The sequence below is a fragment of the Anas acuta genome, chromosome 28 (genome assembly GCF_963932015.1).
Source record: "Anas acuta chromosome 28, bAnaAcu1.1, whole genome shotgun sequence".
Lineage (NCBI taxonomy): Eukaryota > Metazoa > Chordata > Aves > Anseriformes > Anatidae > Anas > Anas acuta.
In genome coordinates, this window is record NC_089006.1 from 2,544,160 (window position 1) to 2,571,940 (window position 27,781).

The following is a 27,781-nucleotide window of genomic DNA, read 5'->3' on the forward strand; positions in this document are numbered from 1 at the left end:
AGCTTAACGTGCAGAAGCAAGGGTCCCAGTAGCAAAGGCAGGAGTGCAGCCAGCAGCCCAACTGCCCTGGCTCTGAGTTTTGGGGGAAGTCTGGAAGAAGAACGATGAAGAAATACCATGGGTCAAGAATGTGGTGCAACAGAGCTTTTATTGAAGGTCCAGGGAAGCAAGGAGGCGGCAGAAGGGCAGCCCCTGGGCAGAGGCATCCACTAGCACCTTGAGAAAGGTACAGAAGTGATGACCAGAAATCATGCAGCAGGAAGAGGATGAAAGTGGTAGGCTGGACTGTCATGGGGAAACAAGTCCTGAAGGGAATCTTAAGCGGGGAAGTTAAAAGTCGGATTTGAGCACCATGCAGGCACAAGGCCTCTAAGCTGTGGAGGGAGACCACTGATGATGAATGGGAGCACTTCCTGCTGGTGTCATGTCGGGAAATACCAGGTCAGCTCTGGAGCTCTCTTTACTCAGAAGCAGGAGCCAGAGGTGGGTTTAGCAGGGCCCACAGTTGCCACTGAGGTACCTGTGGCCGCGACGCCAGCCGCCATATCCGCAGCTCCCAAAGGCTCCATAGCCCCCATAGCCGCCAAGGCCTCCGTAACCCCCAAGGCCTCCATAACCCCCAAGACCTCCAGAGCCCAAAAGGCCACCATATCCCCCAAGGCCTCCAGAGCCCCCAAAGGCACCACGGCCTCCAAAACTGCCGCCAAAGCCCCCTGCAACAGCCGGGACTCCCGCCGAGCCGACCACGGCGTGCTGAGGGAAGGAGCTGAGGATGGGTCCGGGCAAGGTGAGCACCGTGGCCGGGGGCTGGATCACCACGGTGGAGTCGGGGCACTGCCGCACGCAGGGCTCGTTTGCACTGTCAGCCAGCGGGGCCGGGGCAGCCACCCCGCACACAGGGGCACACAGGCTGGAGCAGGACATCTTCCACGTAGGCAAGGAGTACTGCAAAGGGCAGGCAGAGTTAGGCAAGAGTCTGGGGAGAGGCTGTATTGATGGAGGCAGGGAGAGAGCCCCGAGAAGCCTCCAAGAGCATGACTTACCCAGGTGATCTGTTTAGAGACAAGTGGAGGAAGCAGGATAGAGGGCTGCAAAGCCCTCAGCCCTTTTATACATCGTACAAGAGCCCGTAGCTAGAAACAGATGTGGAAGCCCCAGATATTCATGCAATAAAGCTGACACCCTTCATGACATGCATGTAAATGCAGGGCAATTATATCCGTCAGTTATTCATGCAATTACAAGCCTCAAATTTTCGTGTAATAAAGCCAGCACAAATCACGGCAAACGTGGAGTCAGGGCAATTGTATCCCTCCCCACCAAGGAAAATGAGGCAAAAGCATGCCCACAGGAACAGGAGTTGATGGGAGGGACAGACTGTGACATGCAACTATGTGAAAGTCACCAACTGCTGAAGCTGACCTCACAACACCAATAAACCCTGATTTCTTCCTAATCCCAAACTTTGTCTATGTGGAAGAGTCAGAGGTATTTTGCTGAAGAAGCACTGTGCTACACTGTACACAGCCAGCACACCTGTCATTACTTCCATTTCACAGGGTGGTAAACGGAGGTGGTAGAAGTTTGGGTAAACAGATGAAGCCATCCCACCCACTTGCAGAAAATTCCAAACACTCACCATCACCCTGTACAGGCAAGGGCGGAAGGGCACTTGGGTGGGAGTTGAGGAGCATCCCTAACCATTGCCATTCTCCCTGCCCCGTGGGACATGTGCTACTCCTTGCTCGCCAATTCATCTGAAGGCCAAGTAAAGAGCTGTGGTTTTGTTGGTACTGAGGGTGAACCCCCATCAACCTGGGGGATTAGGAATTCATTGGGATTTATTCAAGTCATAAGATCAGCTTCAGCAGTGGCTGGCCTTTCATGTATGTGCGCGTCATGGTCTACTCCTCCTGTCACGTTCCTGTTCCCCAGGGCACATTTGTGCCTCAGTGTCCCCCACTGGGGAGAGATATAATTGCCCCCGCATCACCACGTGTGTCATGAAGGGTAGTCAGCTTTATTGCATGAATATCTGAGGCTTCCACCTCTTGCCTGATTCCACAGGCTCCCTGAGACAGATATAAAAGGGCTGAGGGCTTTGCAGCCCTCTATCCTGCTTCCTCCACTTGTCTCTGAATAGATCACCTTGGTAAGTCGTGCTCTTGGAGGCTTCTCGGGGCTCTCTCCCTGCCTCCATCAATACAGCCTCTCCCCAGACCCTTGCCTAACTCTGCCTGCCATTTGCAGTACTCCTTGCCTACGTGGAAGATGTCCTGCTCCAGCCTGTGTGCCCCTGTGTGCGGGGTGGCTGCCCCGGCCCCGCTGGCTGACAGCGCCAACGAGCCCTGCGTGCAGCAGTGCCCCGACTCCACCGTGGTGATCCAGCCCCCGGCCACGGTGCTCACCTTGCCCGGACCCATCCTCAGCTCCTTCCCTCAGCACGCCGTGGTCGGCTCAGCGGGAGTCCCGGCTGTTGCAGGGGGCTTTGGCGGCAGTTTTGGAGGCCGTGGTGCCTTTGGGGGCTCTGGAGGCCTTGGGGGTTATGGTGGCCTTTTGGGCTCTGGAGGCCTTGGGGGTTATGGAGGCCTTGGCGGCTATGGGGGCCTTGGCGGCTATGGGGGCTATGGAGCCTTTGGGAGCTGCGGATACGGTGGCAGGCGTCGGGGCCTCAGGTACCTCAGTGGCAACTGTGGGCCCTGCTAAGACCACGTCTGGCTCCTGCCCCTGAAGAAGGAGAGCTCCTCAGCTGTTCTGGAACGTCCCGACATGACACCAGCAGGAAAAGCTCCTCTTTGGCGTCACCCGTCTCCAGAGCTTGGAGGTCATGAGACTTCATGGGGCCTAGCTCTCACTTTATCATGTCCCTGACGAGCTTTGCTTCAGGACTTGTGGCCCCATGACAATGCAACCTCATGGAACTGCCTTTTCCTGTGGCTGGCTGCTGCTCTCCTCCTCTCTGCATCTTGCAAGGAGTTGGAGGCTGCCTCTGCCCAGGGGCTGCCCTTCTGCCGCCTCCTTGCTTCCCTGGACCTTCAATAAAAGCTCTGTTGCACCACATTCTTGACCCATGGTATTTCTTCATCATTCTTCTTCCAGACTTCCCCCAAAACTCAGAGCCAGGGCAGTTGGGCTGCTGACTGCACTCCTGCCTTTGCTACTGGGGTCTTTGGGCCGCTGGGACAGGGCATTACAACTGAAGATCAGAGGCCCCAGTGGGTCTTGTAGAGGACAGGCCCCTGAACCTCCTCCCTTCTCTCACCGGGTACAAAGGCAACACATCCCCAATACTACTTGGAGAACATGACAGAGAACTTGCACAGCCACCACAGCATGTTTGACCTCTTTATATTGCCTTTTCTATGGTCAGCCATGGAGGTCTGGGGAGACAGAGAGATGGCCACTGCATGGTCAGGGCTGCTGCCACCTGCTGACTGTGCCCACATGCACAGCTGCAGGTGGTGGCACTGGGAAGGGGTGAAGGAGACACAACCAAGTCTGCCCCAGGTTCCCCTCACATCCATGTACCCATTGCAGCCATCCAGATCCAGGGAGCACAAACGCCTTGAGTAGGCAGTTCGTGTCCGTACCCGCCTCATGTCCCTTCCTTTCCCAAACCTCTTCTGATTGTGTGATCTTGGCTCTGCACAGTGGTCTTTCTTTGAGACTGTTCCTGCGAGGGAAGTCAAGAAGAGCAGCGGGGCAGCACGTTGGTCAGTGGTGGGGGCTCAAGAGAACATGCATCACCCATAATTGTCAAGGCAGGGGAAGGGAAAAATGGCATTTCTGCCCATCCACACAACTCCCCAGGCTCCATTGCAAGGGCCGCCAGCCAACCCCTGGGTGCTGCCTCACATAGCATCCCGTGCATGCTGGGTGAGGGCAGAGTGGTGGGAGGCAGCAGGCGTGTCTCCTCACGGCTGTTATGGCCAGGTGTTCTGGGGGCCTGGCCATGCAGACTGCTTTGTGTGCTGGTGTGTGAGGAAGGGCAGCCAAGGCCTGGCAGCATGTCTGCAGCATGGAGCTGTGTGGAGCACTGCTGTCCTACTTGGCCAGAGCTGTGTCCCCCGGCTACAGGTAGGCAAGCTGTGTATCCAGGGAAGAGCTTCTGGCCCAGTGGTGGGGAAAAGTTTGCCAGTGCTCTATGCAGATGTGGTAGGAAGAGGAGGGAAACCGAACAGGTTGGAGTAAAGGCTGGTGGGGGTCCCTCAGCCTCCTTCCTCTGCCCCTTGGCCTCCCTGTTGACTTTAACCAGGCGTCTGCCCTAGGGAAGGCTGTGGTGACCTTCTTGTAATGCCCATGTGTGCAGGGCCTTTGGAGGATATGAGGGAGTGCCTGTGGTGCTCTTGAGGACTCCCCGATGGCCGCTCCCACTCCTCACAGGAAGAAGCGAATGGAGGAAGTGTCACAGAAAAGACAGGGTCCAGAATGTGTTTTAACAGAGCTTTTATTTCAGGTCCAGGGGAGCAGGGAGGTGGCAGAAGTGTAGTCCCTGACTCCTTGCAGAAGGCAGAGCGTTGGTGAGCAGCAGCCTTGCAACAGGAGGCGTCCAATTCTTGGCTGCATCATTGTGGGGCATTGATTCCTAAAGCAAAGCTCAAACAGGAAGGAGAAGCACAGAGGAGCCCCATGCAGGTGCCACGCCTCCAAGATCTTGAGCCCGATGATGATAAAGCGGAGCCTTTAATGGCAACATCAGGTGGGAATATTGCAAGGCAATTCCAGAGCTCGCCTTCATCACAGACTGGAGCCAGAGGTGGGCTTAGCAGGGCCCACAGTTGCCACTGAGGTACCTGTGACCACGGCGCCAGCCACCGTATCCGCAGCTCCCAAAGGCTCCATAGCCCCCATAGCCGCCAAGGCCTCCATAACCCCCAAGGCCTCCATAACCTCCAAGGCCTCCAGAGCCCAAAAGGCCACCATAACCCCCAAGGCCTCCAGAGCCCCCAAAGGCACCACGGCCTCCAAAAGTGCCGCCAAAGCCCCCTGCAACAGCCGGGACTCCCGCCGAGCCGACCACGGCGTGCTGAGGGAAGGAGCTGAGGATGGGTCCGGGCAAGGTGAGCACCGTGGCCGGGGGCTGGATCACCACAGTGGAGTCGGGGCACTGCCGCACGCAGGGCTCGTTGGCGCTGTCAGCCAGCGGGGCCGGGGCAGCCACCCCGCACACAGGGGCACACAGGCTGGAGCAAGACATCTTCCACGTAGGCAAGGAGTACTGCAAAGGGCAGGCAGAGTTAGGCAAGGGTCTGGGGAGAGGCTGTATTGATGGAGGCAGGGAGAGAGCCCCGAGAAGCCTCCAAGAGCACGACTTACCCAGGTGATCTGCTTAGAGACAAGTGGAGGAAGCGGGATAGAGGGCTGCAAAGCCCTCAGCCCTTTTATACCTGTCTCAGAGAGCCCCTGGCATCAAACATAGGTGGAAGCCCCAGATATTCCTGCAATAAAGCTGACAGCCTGCATGAAAATATGGTGAGGTGGGGCAATTATATCCCTCCCCATTTGGGACATGGAGGTGCAAACTTGCACTGGGAAATAGGGAGGTGATGGGAGGGACAGACGATGAAAGGCCAGCCACTGCTGAAGCTGACCTCACGGCACCAATAAACCCCAATGAGTTCCTAATCCTCCGGGCCAACTGGGCTGCACCCACAATGCCAACATAGCCACAGCTCTTTACTTGGCCTTCAGGTGAATTGGAGAGCAAGGAGTAGCACATGTTCCACGGGGCAAGGAGAAGGGCAATCATAGGGATGCTCCTCAACTCCCACCCAAGTGACTCACAGCCCCTGCCTATACAGGGTGATAGTGAGTGTTTGGAAGCTTCCGCAAGTGGCTGTGATGGCTTCATGCCTTTACCCAAACTTCCAACACCTCTGTTTACCAGCCCATAAAAGGTGGATAATGACAGGTGTGCTGGCTGTGCACAGGGTACCAAAGTGCTTCTTCGGCAAAATGCACGTGACTGTTCCACATAGAAAATGTTTAGGATTAGGAATTCATTGGGGTTTATTGGTGCCATGAGGTCAGCTTCAGGAGCGACTGGCCTTTCATGTAGTTGCATGTCACGGTCTGTCCCTTCCATCACATTCCTCTTCCCCAGGGCACGTTTGCGCCTCAATGTCCCCAGTGGGGAAGGATATAATTTCCCCACATCATCACGTGTGTCGTGAAGGGTGTCAGTTTTATTGCATGAATATCTGGGGCTTCCACCTATGTTTGATGCCAGGGGCTCTCTGAGACAGGTATAAAAGGGCTGAGGGCTTTGCAGCCCTCTATCCTGCTTCCTCCACTTGTCTCTAAACAGATCACCTGGGTAAGTCGTGCTCTTGGAGGCTTCTCGGGGCTCTCTCCCTGCCTCCATCAATACAGCCTCTCCCCAGACTCTTGCCTAACTCTGCCTGCCCTTTGCAGTACTCCTTGCCTACGTGGAAGATGTCCTGCTCCAGCCTGTGTGCCCCGGTGTGCGGGGTGGCTGCCCCGGCCCCGCTGGCTGACAGCGCCAACGAGCCCTGCGTGCGGCAGTGCCCCGACTCCACTGTGGTGATCCAGCCCCCGGCCACGGTGCTCACCTTGCCTGGACCCATCCTCAGCTCCTTCCCTCAGCACGCCGTGGTCGGCTCGGCGGGAGTCCCGGCTGTTGCAGGGGGCTTTGGTGGCACTTTTGGAGGCCGTGGTGCCTTTGGGGGCTATGGAGGCCTTGGGGGATATGGTGGCCTTTTGGGCTCTGGAGGCCTTGGGGGTTATGGAGGCCTTGGCGGCTATGGGGGCCTTGGCGGCTATGGGGGCTATGGAGCCTTTGGGAGCTGCGGATACGGTGGCAGGCGTCGGGGCCTCAGGTACCTCAGTGGCAACTGTGGGCCCTGCTAAGACCACGTCTGGCTCCTGCCCCTGAAGAAGGAGAGCTCCTCAGCTGTTCTGGAACGTCCCGACATGACACCAGCAGGAAAAGCTCCTCTTTGGCGTCACCCGTCTCCAGAGCTTGGAGGTCATGAGACTTCATGGGGCCTAGCTCTCACTTTATCATGTCCCTGACGAGCTTTGCTTCAGGACTTGCGGCCCCATGACAATGCAACCTCATGGAACTGCCTTTTCCTGTGGCTGGCTGCTGCTCTCCTCCTCTCTGCATCTTGCAAGGAGTTGGAGGCTGCCTCTGCCCAGGGGCTGCCCTTCTGCCATCTCTTTGCTTCCCTGGACCTTCAATAAAAGCTCTGTTGCACCACATTCTTGACCCATGGTATTTCTTCATCATTCTTCTTCCAGACTTCCCCCAAAACTCAGAGCCAGGGCAGTTGGGCTGCTGACTGCACTCCTGCCTTTGCTACAGGGGTCTTTGGGCCGCTGGGGCAGGGCATTACAACTGAAGATCAGAGGCCCCAGTGGGTCTTGTAGAGGACAGGCCCCTGAACCTCCTCCCTTCTCTCACCGGGTACAAAGGCAACACATCCCCAATACTACTTGGAGAACATGACAGAGAACTTGCACAGCCACCACAGCATGTTTGACCTCTTTATATTGCCTTTTCTATGGTCAGCCATGGAGATCTGGGGAGACAGAGAGATGGCCACTGCATGGTCAGGGCTGCTGCCACCTGCTGACTGTGCCCACATGCACAGCTGCAGGTGGCGGCACTGGGAAGGGGTGAAGGAGACACAACCAAGTCTGCCCCAGGTTCCCCTCACATCCATGTACCCATTGCAGCCATCCAGATCCAGGGAGCACAAACGCCTTGAGTAGGCAGTTCATGTCCGTACCCGCCTCATGTCCCTTCCTTTCCCAAACCTCTTCTGATTGTGTGATCTTGGCTCTGCACAGTGGTCTTTCTTTGAGACTGTTCCTGCGAGGGAAGTCAAGAAGAGCAGCGGGGCAGCACGTTGGTCAGTGGTGGGGGCTCAAGAGAACATGCATCACCCATAATTGTCAAGGCAGGGGAAGGGAAAAATGGCATTTCTGCCCATCCACACAACTCCCCAGGCTCCATTGCAAGGGCCGCCAGCCAACCCCTGGGTGCTGCCTCACATAGCATCCCGTGCATGCTGGGTGAGGGCAGAGTGGTGGGAGGCAGCAGGCGTGTCTCCTCACGGCTGTTATGGCCAGGTGTTCTGGGGGCCTGGCCATGCAGACTGCTTTGTGTGCTGGTGTGTGAGGAAGGGCAGCCAAGGCCTGGCAGCATGTCTGCAGCATGGAGCTGTGTGGAGCACTGCTGTCCTACTTGGCCAGAGCTGTGTCCCCCGGCTACAGGTAGGCAAGCTGTGTATCCAGGGAAGAGCTTCTGGCCCAGTGGTGGGGAAAAGTTTGCCAGTGCTCTATGCAGATGTGGTAGGAAGAGGAGGGAAACCGAACAGGTTGGAGTAAAGGCTGGTGGGGGTCCCTCAGCCTCCTTCCTCTGCCCCTTGGCCTCCCTGTTGACTTTAACCAGGCGTCTGCCCTAGGGAAGGCTGTGGTGACCTTCTTGTAATGCCCATGTGTGCAGGGCCTTTGGAGGATATGAGGGAGTGCCTGTGGTGCTCTTGAGGACTCCCCGATGGCCGCTCCCACTCCTCACAGGAAGAAGCGAATGGAGGAAGTGTCACAGAAAAGACAGGGTCCAGAATGTGTTTTAACAGAGCTTTTATTTCAGGTCCAGGGGAGCAGGGAGGTGGCAGAAGTGTAGTCCCTGACTCCTTGCAGAAGGCAGAGCGTTGGTGAGCAGCAGCCTTGCAACAGGAGGCGTCCAATTCTTGGCTGCATCATTGTGGGGCATTGATTCCTAAAGCAAAGCTCAAACAGGAAGGAGAAGCACAGAGGAGCCCCATGCAGGTGCCACGCCTCCAAGATCTTGAGCCCGATGATGATAAAGCGGAGCCTTTAATGGCAACATCAGGTGGGAATATTGCAAGGCAATTCCAGAGCTCGCCTTCATCACAGACTGGAGCCAGAGGTGGGCTTAGCAGGGCCCACAGTTGCCACTGAGGTACCTGTGACCACGGCGCCAGCCACCGTATCCGCAGCTCCCAAAGGCTCCATAGCCCCCATAGCCGCCAAGGCCTCCATAACCCCCAAGGCCTCCATAACCTCCAAGGCCTCCAGAGCCCAAAAGGCCACCATAACCCCCAAGGCCTCCAGAGCCCCCAAAGGCACCACGGCCTCCAAAAGTGCCGCCAAAGCCCCCTGCAACAGCCGGGACTCCCGCCGAGCCGACCACGGCGTGCTGAGGGAAGGAGCTGAGGATGGGTCCGGGCAAGGTGAGCACCGTGGCCGGGGGCTGGATCACCACGGTGGAGTCGGGGCACTGCCGCACGCAGGGCTCGTTGGCACTGTCAGCCAGCGGGGCCGGGGCAGCCACCCCGCACACAGGGGCACACAGGCTGGAGCAAGACATCTTCCACGTAGGCAAGGAGTACTGCAAAGGGCAGGCAGAGTTAGGCAAGAGTCTGGGGAGAGGCTGTATTGATGGAGGCAGGGAGAGAGCCCCGAGAAGCCTCCAAGAGCACGACTTACCCAGGTGATCTGCTTAGAGACAAGTGGAGGAAGCGGGATAGAGGGCTGCAAAGCCCTCAGCCCTTTTATACCTGTCTCAGAGAGCCCCTGGCATCAAACATAGGTGGAAGCCCCAGATATTCCTGCAATAAAGCTGACAGCCTGCATGAAAATATGGTGAGGTGGGGCAATTATATCCCTCCCCATTTGGGACATGGAGGTGCAAACTTGCACTGGGAAATAGGGAGGTGATGGGAGGGACAGACGATGAAAGGCCAGCCACTGCTGAAGCTGACCTCACGGCACCAATAAACCCCAATGAGTTCCTAATCCTCCGGGCCAACTGGGCTGCACCCACAATGCCAACATAGCCACAGCTCTTTACTTGGCCTTCAGGTGAATTGGAGAGCAAGGAGTAGCACATGTTCCACGGGGCAAGGAGAAGGGCAATCATAGGGATGCTCCTCAACTCCCACCCAAGTGACTCACAGCCCCTGCCTATACAGGGTGATAGTGAGTGTTTGGAAGCTTCCGCAAGTGGCTGTGATGGCTTCATGCCTTTACCCAAACTTCCAACACCTCTGTTTACCAGCCCATAAAAGGTGGATAATGACAGGTGTGCTGGCTGTGCACAGGGTACCAAAGTGCTTCTTCGGCAAAATGCACGTGACTGTTCCACATAGAAAATGTTTAGGATTAGGAATTCATTGGGGTTTATTGGTGCCATGAGGTCAGCTTCAGGAGCGACTGGCCTTTCATGTAGTTGCATGTCACGGTCTGTCCCTTCCATCACATTCCTCTTCCCCAGGGCACGTTTGCGCCTCAATGTCCCCAGTGGGGAAGGATATAATTTCCCCACATCATCACGTGTGTCGTGAAGGGTGTCAGTTTTATTGCATGAATATCTGGGGCTTCCACCTATGTTTGATGCCAGGGGCTCTCTGAGACAGGTATAAAAAGGCTGAGGGCTTTGCAGCCCTCTATCCTGCTTCCTCCACTTGTCTCTAAACAGATCACCTGGGTAAGTCGTGCTCTTGGAGGCTTCTCGGGGCTCTCTCCCTGCCTCCATCAATACAGCCTCTCCCCAGACCCTTGCCTAACTCTGCCTGCCCTTTGCAGTACTCCTTGCCTACGTGGAAGATGTCCTGCTCCAGCCTGTGTGCCCCGGTGTGCGGGGTGGCTGCCCCGGCCCCGCTGGCTGACAGCGCCAACGAGCCCTGCGTGCGGCAGTGCCCCGACTCCACTGTGGTGATCCAGCCCCCGGCCACGGTGCTCACCTTGCCCGGACCCATCCTCAGCTCCTTCCCTCAGCACGCCGTGGTCGGCTCGGCGGGAGTCCCGGCTGTTGCAGGGGGCTTTGGCGGCACTTTTGGAGGCCGTGGTGCCTTTGGGGGCTATGGAGGCCTTGGGGGATATGGTGGCCTTTTGGGCTCTGGAGGCCTTGGGGGTTATGGAGGCCTTGGCGGCTATGGGGGCCTTGGCGGCTATGGGGGCTATGGAGCCTTTGGGAGCTGCGGATACGGTGGCAGGCGTCGGGGCCTCAGGTACCTCAGTGGCAACTGTGGGCCCTGCTAAGACCACGTCTGGCTCCTGCCCCTGAAGAAGGAGAGCTCCTCAGCTGTTCTGGAACGTCCCGACATGACACCAGCAGGAAAAGCTCCTCTTTGGCGTCACCCGTCTCCAGAGCTTGGAGGTCATGAGACTTCATGGGGCCTAGCTCTCACTTTATCATGTCCCTGACGAGCTTTGCTTCAGGACTTGCGGCCCCATGACAATGCAACCTCATGGAACTGCCTTTTCCTGTGGCTGGCTGCTGCTCTCCTCCTCTCTGCATCTTGCAAGGAGTTGGAGGCTGCCTCTGCCCAGGGGCTGCCCTTCTGCCATCTCTTTGCTTCCCTGGACCTTCAATAAAAGCTCTGTTGCACCACATTCTTGACCCATGGTATTTCTTCATCATTCTTCTTCCAGACTTCCCCCAAAACTCAGAGCCAGGGCAGTTGGGCTGCTGACTGCACTCCTGCCTTTGCTACAGGGGTCTTTGGGCCGCTGGGGCAGGGCATTACAACTGAAGATCAGAGGCCCCAGTGGGTCTTGTAGAGGACAGGCCCCTGAACCTCCTCCCTTCTCTCACCGGGTACAAAGGCAACACATCCCCAATACTACTTGGAGAACATGACAGAGAACTTGCACAGCCACCACAGCATGTTTGACCTCTTTATATTGCCTTTTCTATGGTCAGCCATGGAGGTCTGGGGAGACAGAGAGATGGCCACTGCATGGTCAGGGCTGCTGCCACCTGCTGACTGTGCCCACATGCACAGCTGCAGGTGGCGGCACTGGGAAGGGGTGAAGGAGACACAACCAAGTCTGCCCCAGGTTCCCCTCACATCCATGTACCCATTGCAGCCATCCAGATCCAGGGAGCACAAACGCCTTGAGTAGGCAGTTCGTGTCCGTACCCGCCTCATGTCCCTTCCTTTCCCAAACCTCTTCTGATTGTGTGATCTTGGCTCTGCACAGTGGTCTTTCTTTGAGACTGTTCCTGCGAGGGAAGTCAAGAAGAGCAGTGGGGCAGCACGTTGGTCAGTGGTGGGGGCTCAAGAGAACATGCATCACCCATAATTGTCAAGGCAGGGGAAGGGAAAAATGGCATTTCTGCCCATCCACACAACTCCCCAGGCTCCATTGCAAGGGCCGCCAGCCAACCACTGGGTGCTGCCTCACATAGCATCCCGTGCATGCTGGGTGAGGGCAGAGTGGTGGGAGGCAGCAGGCGTGTCTCCTCACGGCTGTTATGGCCAGGTGTTCTGGGGGCCTGGCCATGCAGACTGCTTTGTGTGCTGGTGTGTGAGGAAGGGCAGCCAAGGCCTGGCAGCATGTCTGCAGCATGGAGCTGTGTGGAGCACTGCTGTCCTACTTGGCCAGAGCTGTGTCCCCCGGCTACAGGTAGGCAAGCTGTGTATCCAGGGAAGAGCTTCTGGCCCAGTGGTGGGGAAAAGTTTGCCAGTGCTCTATGCAGATGTGGTAGGAAGAGGAGGGAAACCAAACAGGTTGGAGTAAAGGCTGGTGGGGGTCCCTCAGCCTCCTTCCTCTGCCCCTTGGCCTCCCTGTTGACTTTAACCAGGCGTCTGCCCTAGGGAAGGCTGTGGTGACCTTCTTGTAATGCCCATGTGTGCAGGGCCTTTGGAGGATATGAGGGAGTGCCTGTGGTGCTCTTGAGGACTCCCCGATGGCCGCTCCCACTCCTCACAGGAAGAAGCGAATGGAGGAAGTGTCACAGAAAAGACAGGGTCCAGAATGTGTTTTAACAGAGCTTTTATTTCAGGTCCAGGGGAGCAGGGAGGTGGCAGAAGTGTAGTCCCTGACTCCTTGCAGAAGGCAGAGCGTTGGTGAGCAGCAGCCTTGCAACAGGAGGCGTCCAATTCTTGGCTGCATCATTGTGGGGTATTGATTCCTAAAGCAAAGCTCAAACAGGAAGGAGAAGCACAGAGGAGCCCCATGCAGGTGCCACGCCTCCAAGATCTTGAGCCCGATGATGATAAAGCGGAGCCTTTAATGGCAACATCAGGTGGGAATATTGCAAGGCAATTCCAGAGCTCGCCTTCATCACAGACTGGAGCCAGAGGTGGGCTTAGCAGGGCCCACAGTTGCCACTGAGGTACCTGTGACCACGGCGCCAGCCACCGTATCCGCAGCTCCCAAAGGCTCCATAGCCCCCATAGCCGCCAAGGCCTCCATAACCCCCAAGGCCTCCATAACCTCCAAGGCCTCCAGAGCCCAAAAGGCCACCATAACCCCCAAGGCCTCCAGAGCCCCCAAAGGCACCACGGCCTCCAAAAGTGCCGCCAAAGCCCCCTGCAACAGCCGGGACTCCCGCCGAGCCGACCACGGCGTGCTGAGGGAAGGAGCTGAGGATGGGTCCGGGCAAGGTGAGCACCGTGGCCGGGGGCTGGATCACCACGGTGGAGTCGGGGCACTGCCGCACGCAGGGCTCGTTGGCGCTGTCAGCCAGCGGGGCCGGGGCAGCCACCCCGCACACAGGGGCACACAGGCTGGAGCAAGACATCTTCCACGTAGGCAAGGAGTACTGCAAAGGGCAGGCAGAGTTAGGCAAGAGTCTGGGGAGAGGCTGTATTGATGGAGGCAGGGAGAGAGCCCCGAGAAGCCTCCAAGAGCACGACTTACCCAGGTGATCTGCTTAGAGACAAGTGGAGGAAGCGGGATAGAGGGCTGCAAAGCCCTCAGCCCTTTTATACCTGTCTCAGAGAGCCCCTGGCATCAAACATAGGTGGAAGCCCCAGATATTCCTGCAATAAAGCTGACAGCCTGCATGAAAATATGGTGAGGTGGGGCAATTATATCCCTCCCCATTTGGGACATGGAGGTGCAAACTTGCACTGGGAAATAGGGAGGTGATGGGAGGGACAGACGATGAAAGGCCAGCCACTGCTGAAGCTGACCTCACGGCACCAATAAACCCCAATGAGTTCCTAATCCTCCGGGCCAACTGGGCTGCACCCACAATGCCAACATAGCCACAGCTCTTTACTTGGCCTTCAGGTGAATTGGAGAGCAAGGAGTAGCACATGTTCCACGGGGCAAGGAGAAGGGCAATCATAGGGATGCTCCTCAACTCCCACCCAAGTGACTCACAGCCCCTGCCTATACAGGGTGATAGTGAGTGTTTGGAAGCTTCCGCAAGTGGCTGTGATGGCTTCATGCCTTTACCCAAACTTCCAACACCTCTGTTTACCAGCCCATAAAAGGTGGATAATGACAGGTGTGCTGGCTGTGCACAGGGTACCAAAGTGCTTCTTCGGCAAAATGCACGTGACTGTTCCACATAGAAAATGTTTAGGATTAGGAATTCATTGGGGTTTATTGGTGCCATGAGGTCAGCTTCAGGAGCGACTGGCCTTTCATGTAGTTGCATGTCACGGTCTGTCCCTTCCATCACATTCCTCTTCCCCAGGGCACGTTTGCGCCTCAATGTCCCCAGTGGGGAAGGATATAATTTCCCCACATCATCACGTGTGTCGTGAAGGGTGTCAGTTTTATTGCATGAATATCTGGGGCTTCCACCTATGTTTGATGCCAGGGGCTCTCTGAGACAGGTATAAAAAGGCTGAGGGCTTTGCAGCCCTCTATCCTGCTTCCTCCACTTGTCTCTAAACAGATCACCTGGGTAAGTCGTGCTCTTGGAGGCTTCTCGGGGCTCTCTCCCTGCCTCCATCAATACAGCCTCTCCCCAGACCCTTGCCTAACTCTGCCTGCCCTTTGCAGTACTCCTTGCCTACGTGGAAGATGTCCTGCTCCAGCCTGTGTGCCCCGGTGTGCGGGGTGGCTGCCCCGGCCCCGCTGGCTGACAGCGCCAACGAGCCCTGCGTGCGGCAGTGCCCCGACTCCACTGTGGTGATCCAGCCCCCGGCCACGGTGCTCACCTTGCCCGGACCCATCCTCAGCTCCTTCCCTCAGCACGCCGTGGTCGGCTCGGCGGGAGTCCCGGCTGTTGCAGGGGGCTTTGGCGGCACTTTTGGAGGCCGTGGTGCCTTTGGGGGCTATGGAGGCCTTGGGGGATATGGTGGCCTTTTGGGCTCTGGAGGCCTTGGGGGTTATGGAGGCCTTGGCGGCTATGGGGGCCTTGGCGGCTATGGGGGCTATGGAGCCTTTGGGAGCTGCGGATACGGTGGCAGGCGTCGGGGCCTCAGGTACCTCAGTGGCAACTGTGGGCCCTGCTAAGACCACGTCTGGCTCCTGCCCCTGAAGAAGGAGAGCTCCTCAGCTGTTCTGGAACGTCCCGACATGACACCAGCAGGAAAAGCTCCTCTTTGGCGTCACCCGTCTCCAGAGCTTGGAGGTCATGAGACTTCATGGGGCCTAGCTCTCACTTTATCATGTCCCTGACGAGCTTTGCTTCAGGACTTGCGGCCCCATGACAATGCAACCTCATGGAACTGCCTTTTCCTGTGGCTGGCTGCTGCTCTCCTCCTCTCTGCATCTTGCAAGGAGTTGGAGGCTGCCTCTGCCCAGGGGCTGCCCTTCTGCCATCTCTTTGCTTCCCTGGACCTTCAATAAAAGCTCTGTTGCACCACATTCTTGACCCATGGTATTTCTTCATCATTCTTCTTCCAGACTTCCCCCAAAACTCAGAGCCAGGGCAGTTGGGCTGCTGACTGCACTCCTGCCTTTGCTACTGGGGTCTTTGGGCCGCTGGGGCAGGGCATTACAACTGAAGATCAGAGGCCCCAGTGGGTCTTGTAGAGGACAGGCCCCTGAACCTCCTCCCTTCTCTCACCGGGTACAAAGGCAACACATCCCCAATACTACTTGGAGAACATGACAGAGAACTTGCACAGCCACCACAGCATGTTTGACCTCTTTATATTGCCTTTTCTATGGTCAGCCATGGAGGTCTGGGGAGACAGAGAGATGGCCACTGCATGGTCAGGGCTGCTGCCACCTGCTGACTGTGCCCACATGCACAGCTGCAGGTGGCGGCACTGGGAAGGGGTGAAGGAGACACAACCAAGTCTGCCCCAGGTTCCCCTCACATCCATGTACCCATTGCAGCCATCCAGATCCAGGGAGCACAAACGCCTTGAGTAGGCAGTTCGTGTCCGTACCCGCCTCATGTCCCTTCCTTTCCCAAACCTCTTCTGATTGTGTGATCTTGGCTCTGCACAGTGGTCTTTCTTTGAGACTGTTCCTGTGAGGGAAATCAAGAAGAGCAGCGGGGCAGCACGTTGGTCAGTGGTGGGGGCTCAAGAGAACATGCATCACCCATAATTGTCAAGGCAGGGGAAGGGAAAAATGGCATTTCTGCCCATCCACACAACTCCCCAGGCTCCATTGCAAGGGCCGCCAGCCAACCACTGGGTGCTGCCTCACATAGCATCCCGTGCATGCTGGGTGAGGGCAGAGTGGTGGGAGGCAGCAGGCGTGTCTCCTCACGGCTGTTATGGCCAGGTGTTCTGGGGGCCTGGCCATGCAGACTGCTTTGTGTGCTGGTGTGTGAGGAAGGGCAGCCAAGGCCTGGCAGCATGTCTGCAGCATGGAGCTGTGTGGAGCACTGCTGTCCTACTTGGCCAGAGCTGTGTCCCCCGGCTACAGGTAGGCAAGCTGTGTATCCAGGGAAGAGCTTCTGGCCCAGTGGTGGGGAAAAGTTTGCCAGTGCTCTATGCAGATGTGGTAGGAAGAGGAGGGAAACCAAACAGGTTGGAGTAAAGGCTGGTGGGGGTCCCTCAGCCTCCTTCCTCTGCCCCTTGGCCTCCCTGTTGACTTTAACCAGGCGTCTGCCCTAGGGAAGGCTGTGGTGACCTTCTTGTAATGCCCATGTGTGCAGGGCCTTTGGAGGATATGAGGGAGTGCCTGTGGTGCTCTTGAGGACTCCCCGATGGCCGCTCCCACTCCTCACAGGAAGAAGCGAATGGAGGAAGTGTCACAGAAAAGACAGGGTCCAGAATGTGTTTTAACAGAGCTTTTATTTCAGGTCCAGGGGAGCAGGGAGGTGGCAGAAGTGTAGTCCCTGACTCCTTGCAGAAGGCAGAGCGTTGGTGAGCAGCAGCCTTGCAACAGGAGGCGTCCAATTCTTGGCTGCATCATTGTGGGGCATTGATTCCTAAAGCAAAGCTCAAACAGGAAGGAGAAGCACAGAGGAGCCCCATGCAGGTGCCACGCCTCCAAGATCTTGAGCCCGATGATGATAAAGCGGAGCCTTTAATGGCAACATCAGGTGGGAATATTGCAAGGCAATTCCAGAGCTCGCCTTCATCACAGACTGGAGCCAGAGGTGGGCTTAGCAGGGCCCACAGTTGCCACTGAGGTACCTGTGACCACGGCGCCAGCCACCGTATCCGCAGCTCCCAAAGGCTCCATAGCCCCCATAGCCGCCAAGGCCTCCATAACCCCCAAGGCCTCCATAACCTCCAAGGCCTCCAGAGCCCAAAAGGCCACCATAACCCCCAAGGCCTCCAGAGCCCCCAAAGGCACCACGGCCTCCAAAAGTGCCGCCAAAGCCCCCTGCAACAGCCGGGACTCCCGCCGAGCCGACCACGGCGTGCTGAGGGAAGGAGCTGAGGATGGGTCCGGGCAAGGTGAGCACCGTGGCCGGGGGCTGGATCACCACGGTGGAGTCGGGGCACTGCCGCACACAGGGCTCGTTGGCGCTGTCAGCCAGCGGGGCCGGGGCAGCCACCCCGCACACAGGGGCACACAGGCTGGAGCAAGACATCTTCCACGTAGGCAAGGAGTACTGCAAAGGGCAGGCAGAGTTAGGCAAGAGTCTGGGGAGAGGCTGTATTGATGGAGGCAGGGAGAGAGCCCCGAGAAGCCTCCAAGAGCACGACTTACCCAGGTGATCTGCTTAGAGACAAGTGGAGGAAGCGGGATAGAGGGCTGCAAAGCCCTCAGCCCTTTTATACCTGTCCTAGAGAGCCTACAGCATCAGGCTGCAGGCAGGGGTGAATGCCCCAGATGTTCAGGCAAAAAAGCCCACATGAATCATGACAAATGTGGAGATTTGGGGCAATTATATCCTTCCCCATTGGGGACACTGAAATGCAAACCTGCTCTGGTTTACAGGATGCTGATGGGATGAATAGGCCTTTACACATAACTTCATGAAAGGCCATCCACTGCTGAAACTGACCTTGGAACACCAAAAGCCTGATTTCTTCCTAATCCCAAACTTTGTCTGTGTGGAAGAGTCATGGGCTATTGGTCGAAGAAGTGCTTTGCAATCCTGTACACAGCCAGCCTTCCTGTCATTACCTCCATTTTACAGGCTGGTAAACAGAGGTGGTGGAAGTTTGGGTAAAGGGATGAAGCCATCACAGCCACTTGCAGAAGCTCCCAGACACTCACCATCACCCTGTACAGGCGAGGGCTGCAAGGCACTCAGGGGGGAGATTAGGATCATCCCTAACCATTAAGTTTCTCTCTGCCCTGTGGGCCATGTGCTACTCCTTGCTCTCCAATTCGCCTGAAGGCCAAGCAAAGAGCTGTAGCTGTGTTGGTGTTTTGGGTGAAGCCAGATCTGCCTGGGGGTTTTGGAACTCATTGGGGTTTATTGGTGCCATGAGGTCAGCTTCAGCAGTGGCTGGTCTTTTAAGTGACTGTCACAGCTTATCCCTTTCATCATGTTCCTCTTCCCCAAGGTACGTTTAAGCCTCAGTGTCCCCAGTTGGGAGGTATAAAATTGCTTCGCATTTCCACGTGTGTCATGATTCATGTTGTCTTTATTGCATGAATATCTGGGACTTCCACACCTGTTTGATGCCACAGGCTGTCTGAGACAGGTATAAAAGCACAGAGGGCTTCACAGGCCTCTGTCCTGCATCTTCCATTTGTCTCTTACCAGATCACTTGGGTAAGTCCATGTCTTATGTGCCTCTTCTATTCCTCAGCAGTCATTTCATCAATTGCATCTATTGGTGTTTGTTCTACCATTCTTTTTGCAGTGTTGAATAGGCTTGGTTGTAATGGTAGTGTTTCACATCTATGGGAAGGATGGATATTGAAACTTTAGGCATGGTGCTTTGAGCTTCCCAACACAACTAAGTCCTTTGGGTGCTCAGTCTCTTTCCATGTACTTTGGATGATGTGGTTTTTCCTGTGTCCTTAGGGCCAGGGAGAGTAAGTGATCTACACCAGCTTTGTAAATGAATACTGTCCTTATGCTCTGACTGCCTGATATGATGCAGAGCATTTCCTGGGGCACAAGCTCCAAGAACAGGAGAGCCACAGGGTATTTGCAATGCGGTTATGTTCTGACCCCTGCTCTGCCTTCTCTCACAGCTTTGCCTGCAAATCAAAGGATGTCCTGCTCCAGCCTGTGTGTGCCTCTGTGTGGGGTGGCTGCCCCGGCACCCCTGGCTGACAGTGCCAACGAGCCCTGCGTGCGGCAGTGCCCCGACTCCACCGTGGTGATCCAGCCCCCGGCCACGGTGCTCACCTTGCCCGGACCCATCCTCAGCTCCTTCCCTCAGCACGCCGTGGTCGGCTCGGCAGGAGTCCCGGCTGTTGCAGGGGGCTTTGGCGGCACTTTTGGAGGCCGTGGTGCCTTTGGGGGCTATGGAGGCCTTGGGGGTTATGGTGGCCTTTTGGGCTCTGGAGGCCTTTTGGGCTATGGAGGCCTTGGAGGTTATGGGGGCTATGGAGCCTTTGGGAGCTGCGGATACGGAGGTTGGGCTCTAAGCCACAGGTATCTCAGTGGCAACTGCGGGCCCTGCTAAACTCCAAAGGCCCATGGAATGCAGTGCTGCATCTGCCTTGAGCCTTTACAAACAGCTACCTTTGATTTCTACCACCAGATGCAGAATAAATCTTTCAGTCCCTCTTTCAGCTGTGTCAAAGCAGCTCCTTTAATCTACTGCTCCTTTCTTTTTTGCAGAAAATAACCTTGCAGATGTACATCTGGGGGTTTCAGGGTGTCCAGCAATGCCTTCAAAAGCTCCCCTCTATCTGCAATACAGCAGAGCAGCGCTCATCCTCGAGTGAGTGTCTTCCCTCTGCCCAGATCAGGGGTTCCTGAATGATGCTGAGAAGGGGAAATCTTTGAGGTGAAGTCCTGGACTGTGTCTTGACTTGTAATTTTTATGATTCTAATTCATTGTTTCTGTGATGTTTTGTTTTCTGCTGTCAGTGTCTATTGCCTTTTCCATCCATATTAAAGAATCTCCATTGCAGCAACAACTTGCTTTTGGTGTGTTTGTGTTTCTAAATTCATCTTTTAATTTTCTGTATTGGTTAGAGACTTTTTGATAATTAATCTCAAGCCATATTATCAGAAATCAGATGGCAAATTTGTTATTAAAGAGTTTGTGGAAGGTTGAACAGCTTGTGATACTGACCCTTGAGCTGTAGCATGCAATAGATGCAAACAAGATAATATCCTTATTGCAAGGGATAGACTTCAAATGAAAAAATATAACTTGTTTATTGCTTAGAGATCCTTTTCCCAAGAAGTGTACAATATCTCCAGATTTCTTCATGCTAAGTAGTCTGAGAAGTTCAAAGCACTTCTCAGATGCTTGTAACTATTTAATACATTCATAGTGTATTATTACTGTATTAAATGCTTACTGTTCTCATTACATGCTTCATTACTGAATAATAGTCACTTCAAACATGCATATGGAGACATTTCTATATATGCTTTAGTCAGAATGGGATTTTGTAGCCTTCAAATTTTTCATTAAAATGTGGGTCTGTACAAACAACCGTAATAGACACTTCAATTAGTATCTTTGTCTTTTCATCTTAGAAAACTGGATTTCTTTCTAGCCTTATCTTAACATTTCCTGGAGCTGAAGAAAGATACATACTTATGTGGCATTTGGGGCGTTTTTAACCATTTCTTTTACCTGTGTCCCCTGTTAAGTCCATAAACAATCTGTAGAACCACTGTGATACTGTAATGGTGATTATTTTAAGCTCTCAGTCTCTTACTTCTGCACTGTAAGACACTTAGTAATTTCCAGATTTTATTTTGTAGCTTTAGATATTGAAAACTTGAAATTATGGCCAGTTATAATGTCAGAATAATGACCAGCTAAATTTATATGCCTTAATGTCAAGATACAGGTTGAGCAGCAATCTGCACTGTGCTCCAGGAACAAACATGTCAGGCACCAAAGTCAGTGAGCACCTTCCCAGAAACAAGCTCCTCAGAAGCCATGAGAAAGCTCTGTCCTGGAACTTGCTGGAAGCACAACCCACAGCTTTCTTGCAAAGGTGTTCAATGTAATTTATACTCATGCACCCAGGTGTATCATAGCACAATTGAGCTCTATTCCTCTTTTGAGACCGCCATCAAAGTGCCTCTGTGTGTGTTCAAAGAATGGCAATTACATTCACAATACAGGTTCTAGGGTTTAATGGGGATTTCAAAGCACTTCACTGGCTATTTTATGGCTAGACATTGTTACAGCATCATACTATTAAGAGGTTACTACTGCTGCCAGTTAGGTACTTCAGTCATGAATAATAGAGTCACTTCAGGATGCATCAAGGGATCTCACCCTAATAACCAGTGTGATTGTGCAGACAGGGAAATGCATGCCAATTCATTGTCATTCAAAAGAAGCCTTACAGTAACAGTTGCAAACACTTGTCTTTATGAGTTAGCAAGGTGAACAGAAAGTGTGCGATTTTCTATTCTATAACAAGTAAGATCTTTAAATCCAGAAAGTGTTCCAGATACTGCCACCACAAGAGCAGTTGAGAAAAGAATGATTTTCTTCCAAATTTTTGGCTTACTCACCAGTTAAAATGGGTTTGCCCACAGGCAGACTTATGCATTTATAAGCCACTAAGATGTGGTGCTGGTAGCTGTTATGTTCAATGTCCGGGCATGTAGTGTGATGCTAAGGCAAATTTAAAGAAATCTTTCCAAATCCTTTCTAGGAAATTCCATAATGGGTCACTTCATTTTATAAGGTACTACGGGGTTATTAGTTTGACAAAGGTGAGCTCAGGTTCAGCTGAAAAACTACATCAAAGTTAGAGAACTCACTATATCTCAGGAAAACCAACCAACATGTATTGAGCTGGAGACAAAAATCTGCATACATGTGAGTCAGAAAAGGAAAAAACAAGGAGAAGTAATGATGCTATAACATTTTTAATAAGAATAAAGCTTACAATCAAAATCCAATGTGATACAGAAAGCAGAAGCAGGAAGAATACATACAGAGATGAATTTATGCAGAAAATCACCTATTTTTGTTGGTGCCATTTGAGCTGCTACAGCAGCATTTTACTATCAATTTCCATTTTCAAACAATTCCTTTTTTTTTTTTTTTTTAGTTCAATTAATCAAATGATTCAGTTTCTTTTTGGTATAGTTTCAAAAGCAGGGAACTGAAAAACATGTCCGTAGGAGGACCAGGGCACTACATCTTTCATTAATGTTAGCTTGGAAAGAATTATAAATAAGTTAAGATGTTGTTTACACTCCCATTATGCCCTGTTTCATTATACTACCAGAACCCAAGGAGTAAAGAAGTCAGTAGGAAAGGAAGAAGACAAAACAACATTTTGTAAGAACACTGAAGAATTTTTACAGGAGCACTGAGCTCTCCAAAACACTACTGCTTTCAGTTGCTGTTCTGGACTCAGAGCTCCCACAAGCCATCCCTGTAACAGAGTCCGTGAATCCAGATATTAAGTCTCAGTCCTCATTTCCCATCAGATCCTTCTGGGTTTAGCAGGGGTAGCAGGGGTAGCAGCTCCCATAACTGTACCTCCGGGTGTAGCGAGTGGAGCAGGGGTAGTAGCGGGAGCTGTAGCTGGGGTAGCAGTCGCGATACCCGTACAGGCCCCCGTAGCCACGGTAGCCACAGGGGCTCCCACAGTCGTAGGTGCGGTAGCTGTACACGGTGCCGTAGCTGCACGGGGAGTAGCAGGAATCCTCACACTGGTTCTGGTAGTAGTAAGTCATCTTGGTGCGATGGAGGGAGGTGAGCCTGGAACACAGCAGGAAAGAAAAAGTCTATAAGGGGGTGCTTCTAACAGCAAATTTCAAATGAATGCTGTGAATGCGCAGAAGAAGAAAAAGCCAGCAATCCCAGGCATGCTTCCTGACACTCTCTGTGCTTGTCTATTGTTCTATCCTGAATTTTAATTCTGAGTCTTCCCCATAATGCTCCATCCCCGTCAGCCTTTCTGAGTTCTCCTGCCCAGCCCCACTGACTGCAGCATCCTGATGCAAGGTGGAATTACAAACAATATTGCCTGCATTGGATGGGAGCTGTCAGGGAATAAATAGGAAAGTCCTTCATAGACATACCGAAATAAAGACTTTAAGGGAAAAGAAAGATATGCACAGGACTGAAACACTAAAATATTTATCAAGACACAGGGAGAAAAGAATATTATGTGTAAATAATGCTCATCAAATCACAACCCTATTTCCCAATGCGTTAATTTATAGCATCTGCAGCTTAAAGAGGGATGGGGGAAAGGAGGGGGCAAAAAAGTAATGAACTCATCTATCCATTTTCCACTAGTTTTTTTAAATTTATTTTGACTTACCCACTTCTGCAAAGAGGCTAAGGCAGGAGAAGTGAATGCAGTGCTGTCAGCAGCGCGGGCTTTTATAGAGCACCCAGTCCCGCCCAGCGCATGAAGGGCATGCTTGCGCCTGGGTCAGCTCCAATTACCGAACACATTTTGCTTCCTTCATGACTCCTCTCATTGATATACCGGTTCTCGCCAGGGTTTCTGATTATTGGTCCGGCGCTGTGACATGCAGGCTACACCCTGCGGGTTTCCTTCTTTCATCTCAAAAATAGAGCAATTAAGCTTTGGTATCATCGTGCTGAATTCACTTGTACTGTACAGCAATAAGTCAAAAGAATACGCAAAGGCATGCGAATTGCCAAATATCCCATTTTTCTGAAGGCCCAGCCTCACTGTGCATTTTGCCCCATGCACCTTCCTGTGCATTTTTTTCCTGAAATTCCTGTAGAAGACATGACCTCTCCATTTCAAGTATTTCATAACTTTAATCACCTGTGAAACAGCGCGTTCCTACCAAACCCTTCCACCATTTCCTGTGACTAGCAAAGGGGAAAAGACCATCTCTTTGATTTGATGCCATCACGCAATAGGATATTGCTGTGCTGATTGATTCAGCTAGAAAATTGGCCTATAAATTTTAAAATGGTATGTGTATGACGTCTTTTTAGGAAAAAAAAATCTTTCAGAGACCCAATTCCAAAGCTATAAATTACAACCTTAATAATGCACAGAAATAGGATAACCCGATATACGTTTTTAGTTAACTGTGTTACATAATACTGGGGCGTTTTCCAGTAACATAGCATTAATATTTAAATAATAAATCTCTTTGTACATGGAAATCTTTAATAAGTATTAATGAAGGCTTTGATATTCAAAATTTAGAGAAAGGCCCAGAACATCTGTCATGCCTGTTATTATCCAACCTTTAGATGCAAGTAAACAGCAGTTTTGAGGTGAAGGTCACCGGGAAAGACCGGGATGTGCTGCTTACCAGGTCATATTGTGCTCACAGGGCTCAGCATTATTCACCGTCATTAACAACATTAAGTTAAACACCTCAACAACATTACAAAGTTGTCCCATTAAACAATATTTAGGATCTGGGGGACTTCTCAGGAAAAATACAGTTATTACACAGATATGTTCCGGTGTGTTTTATCTTGTTCCTTTTAACGCATGAATCATCTTTCTGATCTAGGTGTAAACAATAAAAAAAAAAAAAAAAAAAAAAAACATTATTTTTGAATCCAATTACATTTGCATTTACCTTGCTAGGAAATGATCTCCAGTAGACTGAGCCTGTGAGATTTTGTTGTTGTTTTGTTTTGTTTTGTATAAGGTGCAAAGCCTGGAAATTTCAAATATCAGTATTTCTGGTTGAAAGCCTTTATATTTATTAAAGATTTCTACAGCCTTCATTTTACTGTTCTCATAAAGCCTTGTCTCCTACTTATTATTATTATTCAAAAACATTTCAGATCTCTCCTCTATTCCAAACATCTTTCTTGTACTTCTATTTTTGAGCTAGAAATAATACAAACAAATAATAAATAAAAATTGTAATATTCTGACCTAAAAAATGCAATTGTGAAACAAAAGCAAACAAGCAAGAAAAATGTTTTCTATGGACTATTACTTTAGAAAGAAAGAAAGAAAGAAAGAAAGAAAGAAAGAAAGAAAGAAAGAAAGAAAGAAAGAAAGAAAGAAAGAAAGAAAGAAAGAAATACTTTCTTCTTAAAAAAATCCAGAATCATTGCAGATTTCATATACTGAAATTCATTCATTCCTCCAAAACTGGGATTGCTAGTGTCAATCACTTCTGCTCTCAATATCCTTCCTTCCCTTTCCTGTTATAGCTCAGATTTCACCACACCAATTCTAGAAATATAATTGACTCAGGAAGTCTGAACATGAAAGAAACTACAATGCGATGTCATGCTTTTGGAAGCCAAGAACTGACTAATAATCACAAACCAAGAATAACAATTACATCAACTGAAGGAATGACGTGCACAAGAAAATTTGTTTTGTGATGAATACGAGTTTAAAGCATAGTAGGCTTGGTCAGATAAATATATAAAAGGGAGAGAAATTCAGGGCTCTCTACTCGCATCTCCGGACTTACGTTCTCACTGAGCTTGGTAAGTGAGACTTACTAGAACAACTTTATTGCTGTATTGATGCTGTCTTTTTGTTATATTGTAGTAAAGGGGTAGTTAAAAAAAGGCTGTGATTTCAGAGCTGTGCCAGTGCAATTCTTTTTGTTAAAAATGGCATATCAGTACAGCTGCATAAGCTTACAAGATTGTTGCATCTAGCTATGCTCTCAGAAATGTCCTTACTTTATGCTATACAGAAGCATCTGTCTTCTTTATTTTCAAGTGGACAAGGTATAACATTATTCCAATTATTTCAGTCAAAAAGCCAGGTATATATTCAACTCATAATTGATGCATTGATGCAGGTCTGAACAAAGAACCTGCCGCCAACTTGCATGAAGGGAGGATTCCTTCCCTGGCATCTTTTCTTGCCCCCAGGAGTTGGTGGGATCCACTACTGAACTGGGGGCTGTTCACCTCCAGTCCTCAGGGAAAGGTCAGACACTGGTAGAGGCAGAAACAGCTAAATCCTCACAGAGAACCTAATCCTACCAAACATTTGTACAGCACTGTTTTAAATCAGACTGCTGATTCCAAGGCAAAGGCAACAAGAAAAAGCAATATGAAATGTTATTAAGGAGGAAAAGAAGGGAAACAGACAGGAGTGAGCTGGGTGAGCAGGAACCAGGGTGTAGCACTGAATGGTGATGTCTGGTTGGTTCCCATGTTCTCCTTGCTCTCGTCTCCTCTTGTAGCTTCTGTGGGGTTTGCTACAAGACAAAAGCTGCTGCTTGGTCTCTGGGGCAGACCTTACCCTTTTCCCTTCTGCTGTGTTCCAGGCTCACCTCCCTCCATCGCACCAAGATGACTTACTACTACCAGAACCAGTGTGAGGATTCCTGCTACTCCCCGTGCAGCTACGGCACCGTGTACAGCTACCGCACCTACGACTGTGGGAGTCCCTGTGGCTACCGTGGCTACGGGGGCCTGTACGGGTATCGCGACTGCTACCCCAGCTACAGCTCCCGCTACTACCCCTGCTCCACTCGCTACATCCGGAGGTACAGCTATGGGAGCTGCTACCCCTGCTACCCCTGCTAAAGGCAAAATAGTGATTTATGGCTCCTGTATGAATTCTACCTGCAAAATATTCCCATGACAACAACTGCAGTCAGGAATGTCCTGGAGCACTTAGCAACTCTCTATAATGTCTTCTTCTGCTTCAAATAACCTGCTTCTAGGGTCAGCTCTTCCTTCATAGCCTATCTCTGTGGATATACTGTGTGTTTGATGTGCAGCTTTGTGTCAGGAGATGCAGACCAGAGCAGCCGATCCTTGCCACACACTGTGCTGACAGCTCTGGTCCACTAAACCACTGCAGCCCCAGAGCAAAGCATCTGTTGCGAGATGTAGAAACTCTTTACTTCTAGAATGTATGAATCTCTGGATACTCCTCCTTGTCTACAAGCTGTAACTGCTGTATACAGTGCTTCTTATTCTCATTAAAAGATCTTGCATCACACTACTGCTTTCTGTCATATTTTAACTTTTTTTTTTCTTTTATACTTGGCATTTTTAATTATTTACCTGAGATTTGGCAAAAAGGAGCCACTAGCTTTCAAGGTCAGCAGTTTTAAGCAGCTGTGGAGTCTGAGGTGACAGAGGACATATTGGACAACTCAACTTCTGTCTCCTTCAAGACAGTCCTGAAAAGTCACATCCATCTCGTCTTAACTCTGCCCCTCTTCCACAAAACACACCAAAATGCTGTTTCCTTCCAAAACACTACCTTAGAAATGTGGAAACTTACAAAAATTAAATGTGTTTGCTGATTACATCCAGCCCAAGCTATGCTACATTTAAGGATTCAAAAAACAATCAAAGAGACACAGAGACTCCCTTAGCTTTCTGCAGCTCCCAAAACAGATGCCTGATACAAGACCATGTAGGAGCTCACATTCACCTGTTCCCAGTGCACAACGAGGTTTAAAAATTGCCATTTTTCCATCAGAGACTATTTTGCATGGCCAGTGTCACTTGTGCAACCCAGGCCGGCACACTTCCCTGCGTGGGCTGGGTTTAGGCACACATCTGCCTGCCAGCCCGCACCTTCGGGAAGAACTGTTTTACACGCGAGGACAAGAAGGCAGATTCCCACGATAACACAAGGCTACAATGGGAAGTCATCCTTCCCCATA

General features: G+C 51.9%; 12 protein-coding genes across 12 annotated transcripts; 6 read left to right on the forward strand and 6 right to left on the reverse strand.

The window, feature by feature from the left end:
• Positions 1–489: 489 nt before the first annotated feature.
• LOC137845698 (claw keratin-like) lies at positions 490–924 on the reverse strand. The gene has a single exon (XM_068663119.1). The coding sequence runs from the start codon at positions 922–924 to the stop codon at positions 490–492; it is 435 nt and encodes a 144-aa protein (XP_068519220.1).
• Positions 925–2,271: 1,347 nt separating this feature from the next.
• LOC137845764 (claw keratin-like) lies at positions 2,272–2,706 on the forward strand. Its single transcript, XM_068663213.1, has one exon. The coding sequence runs from the start codon at positions 2,272–2,274 to the stop codon at positions 2,704–2,706; it is 435 nt and encodes a 144-aa protein (XP_068519314.1).
• A 2,056-nt stretch (positions 2,707–4,762) lies between these two features.
• LOC137845670 (claw keratin-like) lies at positions 4,763–5,197 on the reverse strand. The gene has a single exon (XM_068663082.1). The coding sequence runs from the start codon at positions 5,195–5,197 to the stop codon at positions 4,763–4,765; it is 435 nt and encodes a 144-aa protein (XP_068519183.1).
• A 1,238-nt stretch (positions 5,198–6,435) lies between these two features.
• On the forward strand, positions 6,436–6,870 carry LOC137845678 (claw keratin-like). Its single transcript, XM_068663091.1, has one exon. The coding sequence runs from the start codon at positions 6,436–6,438 to the stop codon at positions 6,868–6,870; it is 435 nt and encodes a 144-aa protein (XP_068519192.1).
• A 2,056-nt stretch (positions 6,871–8,926) lies between these two features.
• On the reverse strand, positions 8,927–9,361 carry LOC137845673 (claw keratin-like). Its single transcript, XM_068663085.1, has one exon. The coding sequence runs from the start codon at positions 9,359–9,361 to the stop codon at positions 8,927–8,929; it is 435 nt and encodes a 144-aa protein (XP_068519186.1).
• Positions 9,362–10,599: 1,238 nt separating this feature from the next.
• LOC137845677 (claw keratin-like) lies at positions 10,600–11,034 on the forward strand. The gene has a single exon (XM_068663089.1). The coding sequence runs from the start codon at positions 10,600–10,602 to the stop codon at positions 11,032–11,034; it is 435 nt and encodes a 144-aa protein (XP_068519190.1).
• Positions 11,035–13,090: 2,056 nt separating this feature from the next.
• Positions 13,091–13,525, reverse strand: LOC137845671 (claw keratin-like). Its single transcript, XM_068663083.1, has one exon. It carries the CDS (start codon positions 13,523–13,525, stop codon positions 13,091–13,093), a length of 435 nt encoding a protein of 144 aa, XP_068519184.1.
• A 1,238-nt stretch (positions 13,526–14,763) lies between these two features.
• On the forward strand, positions 14,764–15,198 carry LOC137845695 (claw keratin-like). The gene has a single exon (XM_068663117.1). The coding sequence runs from the start codon at positions 14,764–14,766 to the stop codon at positions 15,196–15,198; it is 435 nt and encodes a 144-aa protein (XP_068519218.1).
• A 2,056-nt stretch (positions 15,199–17,254) lies between these two features.
• On the reverse strand, positions 17,255–17,689 carry LOC137845672 (claw keratin-like). Its single transcript, XM_068663084.1, has one exon. The coding sequence runs from the start codon at positions 17,687–17,689 to the stop codon at positions 17,255–17,257; it is 435 nt and encodes a 144-aa protein (XP_068519185.1).
• A 1,585-nt stretch (positions 17,690–19,274) lies between these two features.
• Positions 19,275–19,691, forward strand: LOC137845763 (claw keratin-like). Its single transcript, XM_068663212.1, has one exon. It carries the CDS (start codon positions 19,275–19,277, stop codon positions 19,689–19,691), a length of 417 nt encoding a protein of 138 aa, XP_068519313.1.
• A 2,438-nt stretch (positions 19,692–22,129) lies between these two features.
• Positions 22,130–22,916, reverse strand: LOC137845771 (keratin-associated protein 20-1-like). Its single transcript, XM_068663218.1, has one exon. The coding sequence runs from the start codon at positions 22,898–22,900 to the stop codon at positions 22,664–22,666; it is 237 nt and encodes a 78-aa protein (XP_068519319.1). The 5' UTR covers positions 22,901–22,916; the 3' UTR covers positions 22,130–22,663.
• A 2,647-nt stretch (positions 22,917–25,563) lies between these two features.
• LOC137845701 (keratin-associated protein 20-1-like) lies at positions 25,564–27,105 on the forward strand. The gene is made up of 2 exons (XM_068663121.1): positions 25,564–25,625; positions 26,423–27,105. Exon 2 carries the CDS (start codon positions 26,448–26,450, stop codon positions 26,682–26,684), a length of 237 nt encoding a protein of 78 aa, XP_068519222.1. The 5' UTR covers positions 25,564–25,625; positions 26,423–26,447; the 3' UTR covers positions 26,685–27,105.
• Positions 27,106–27,781: the final 676 nt, after the last annotated feature.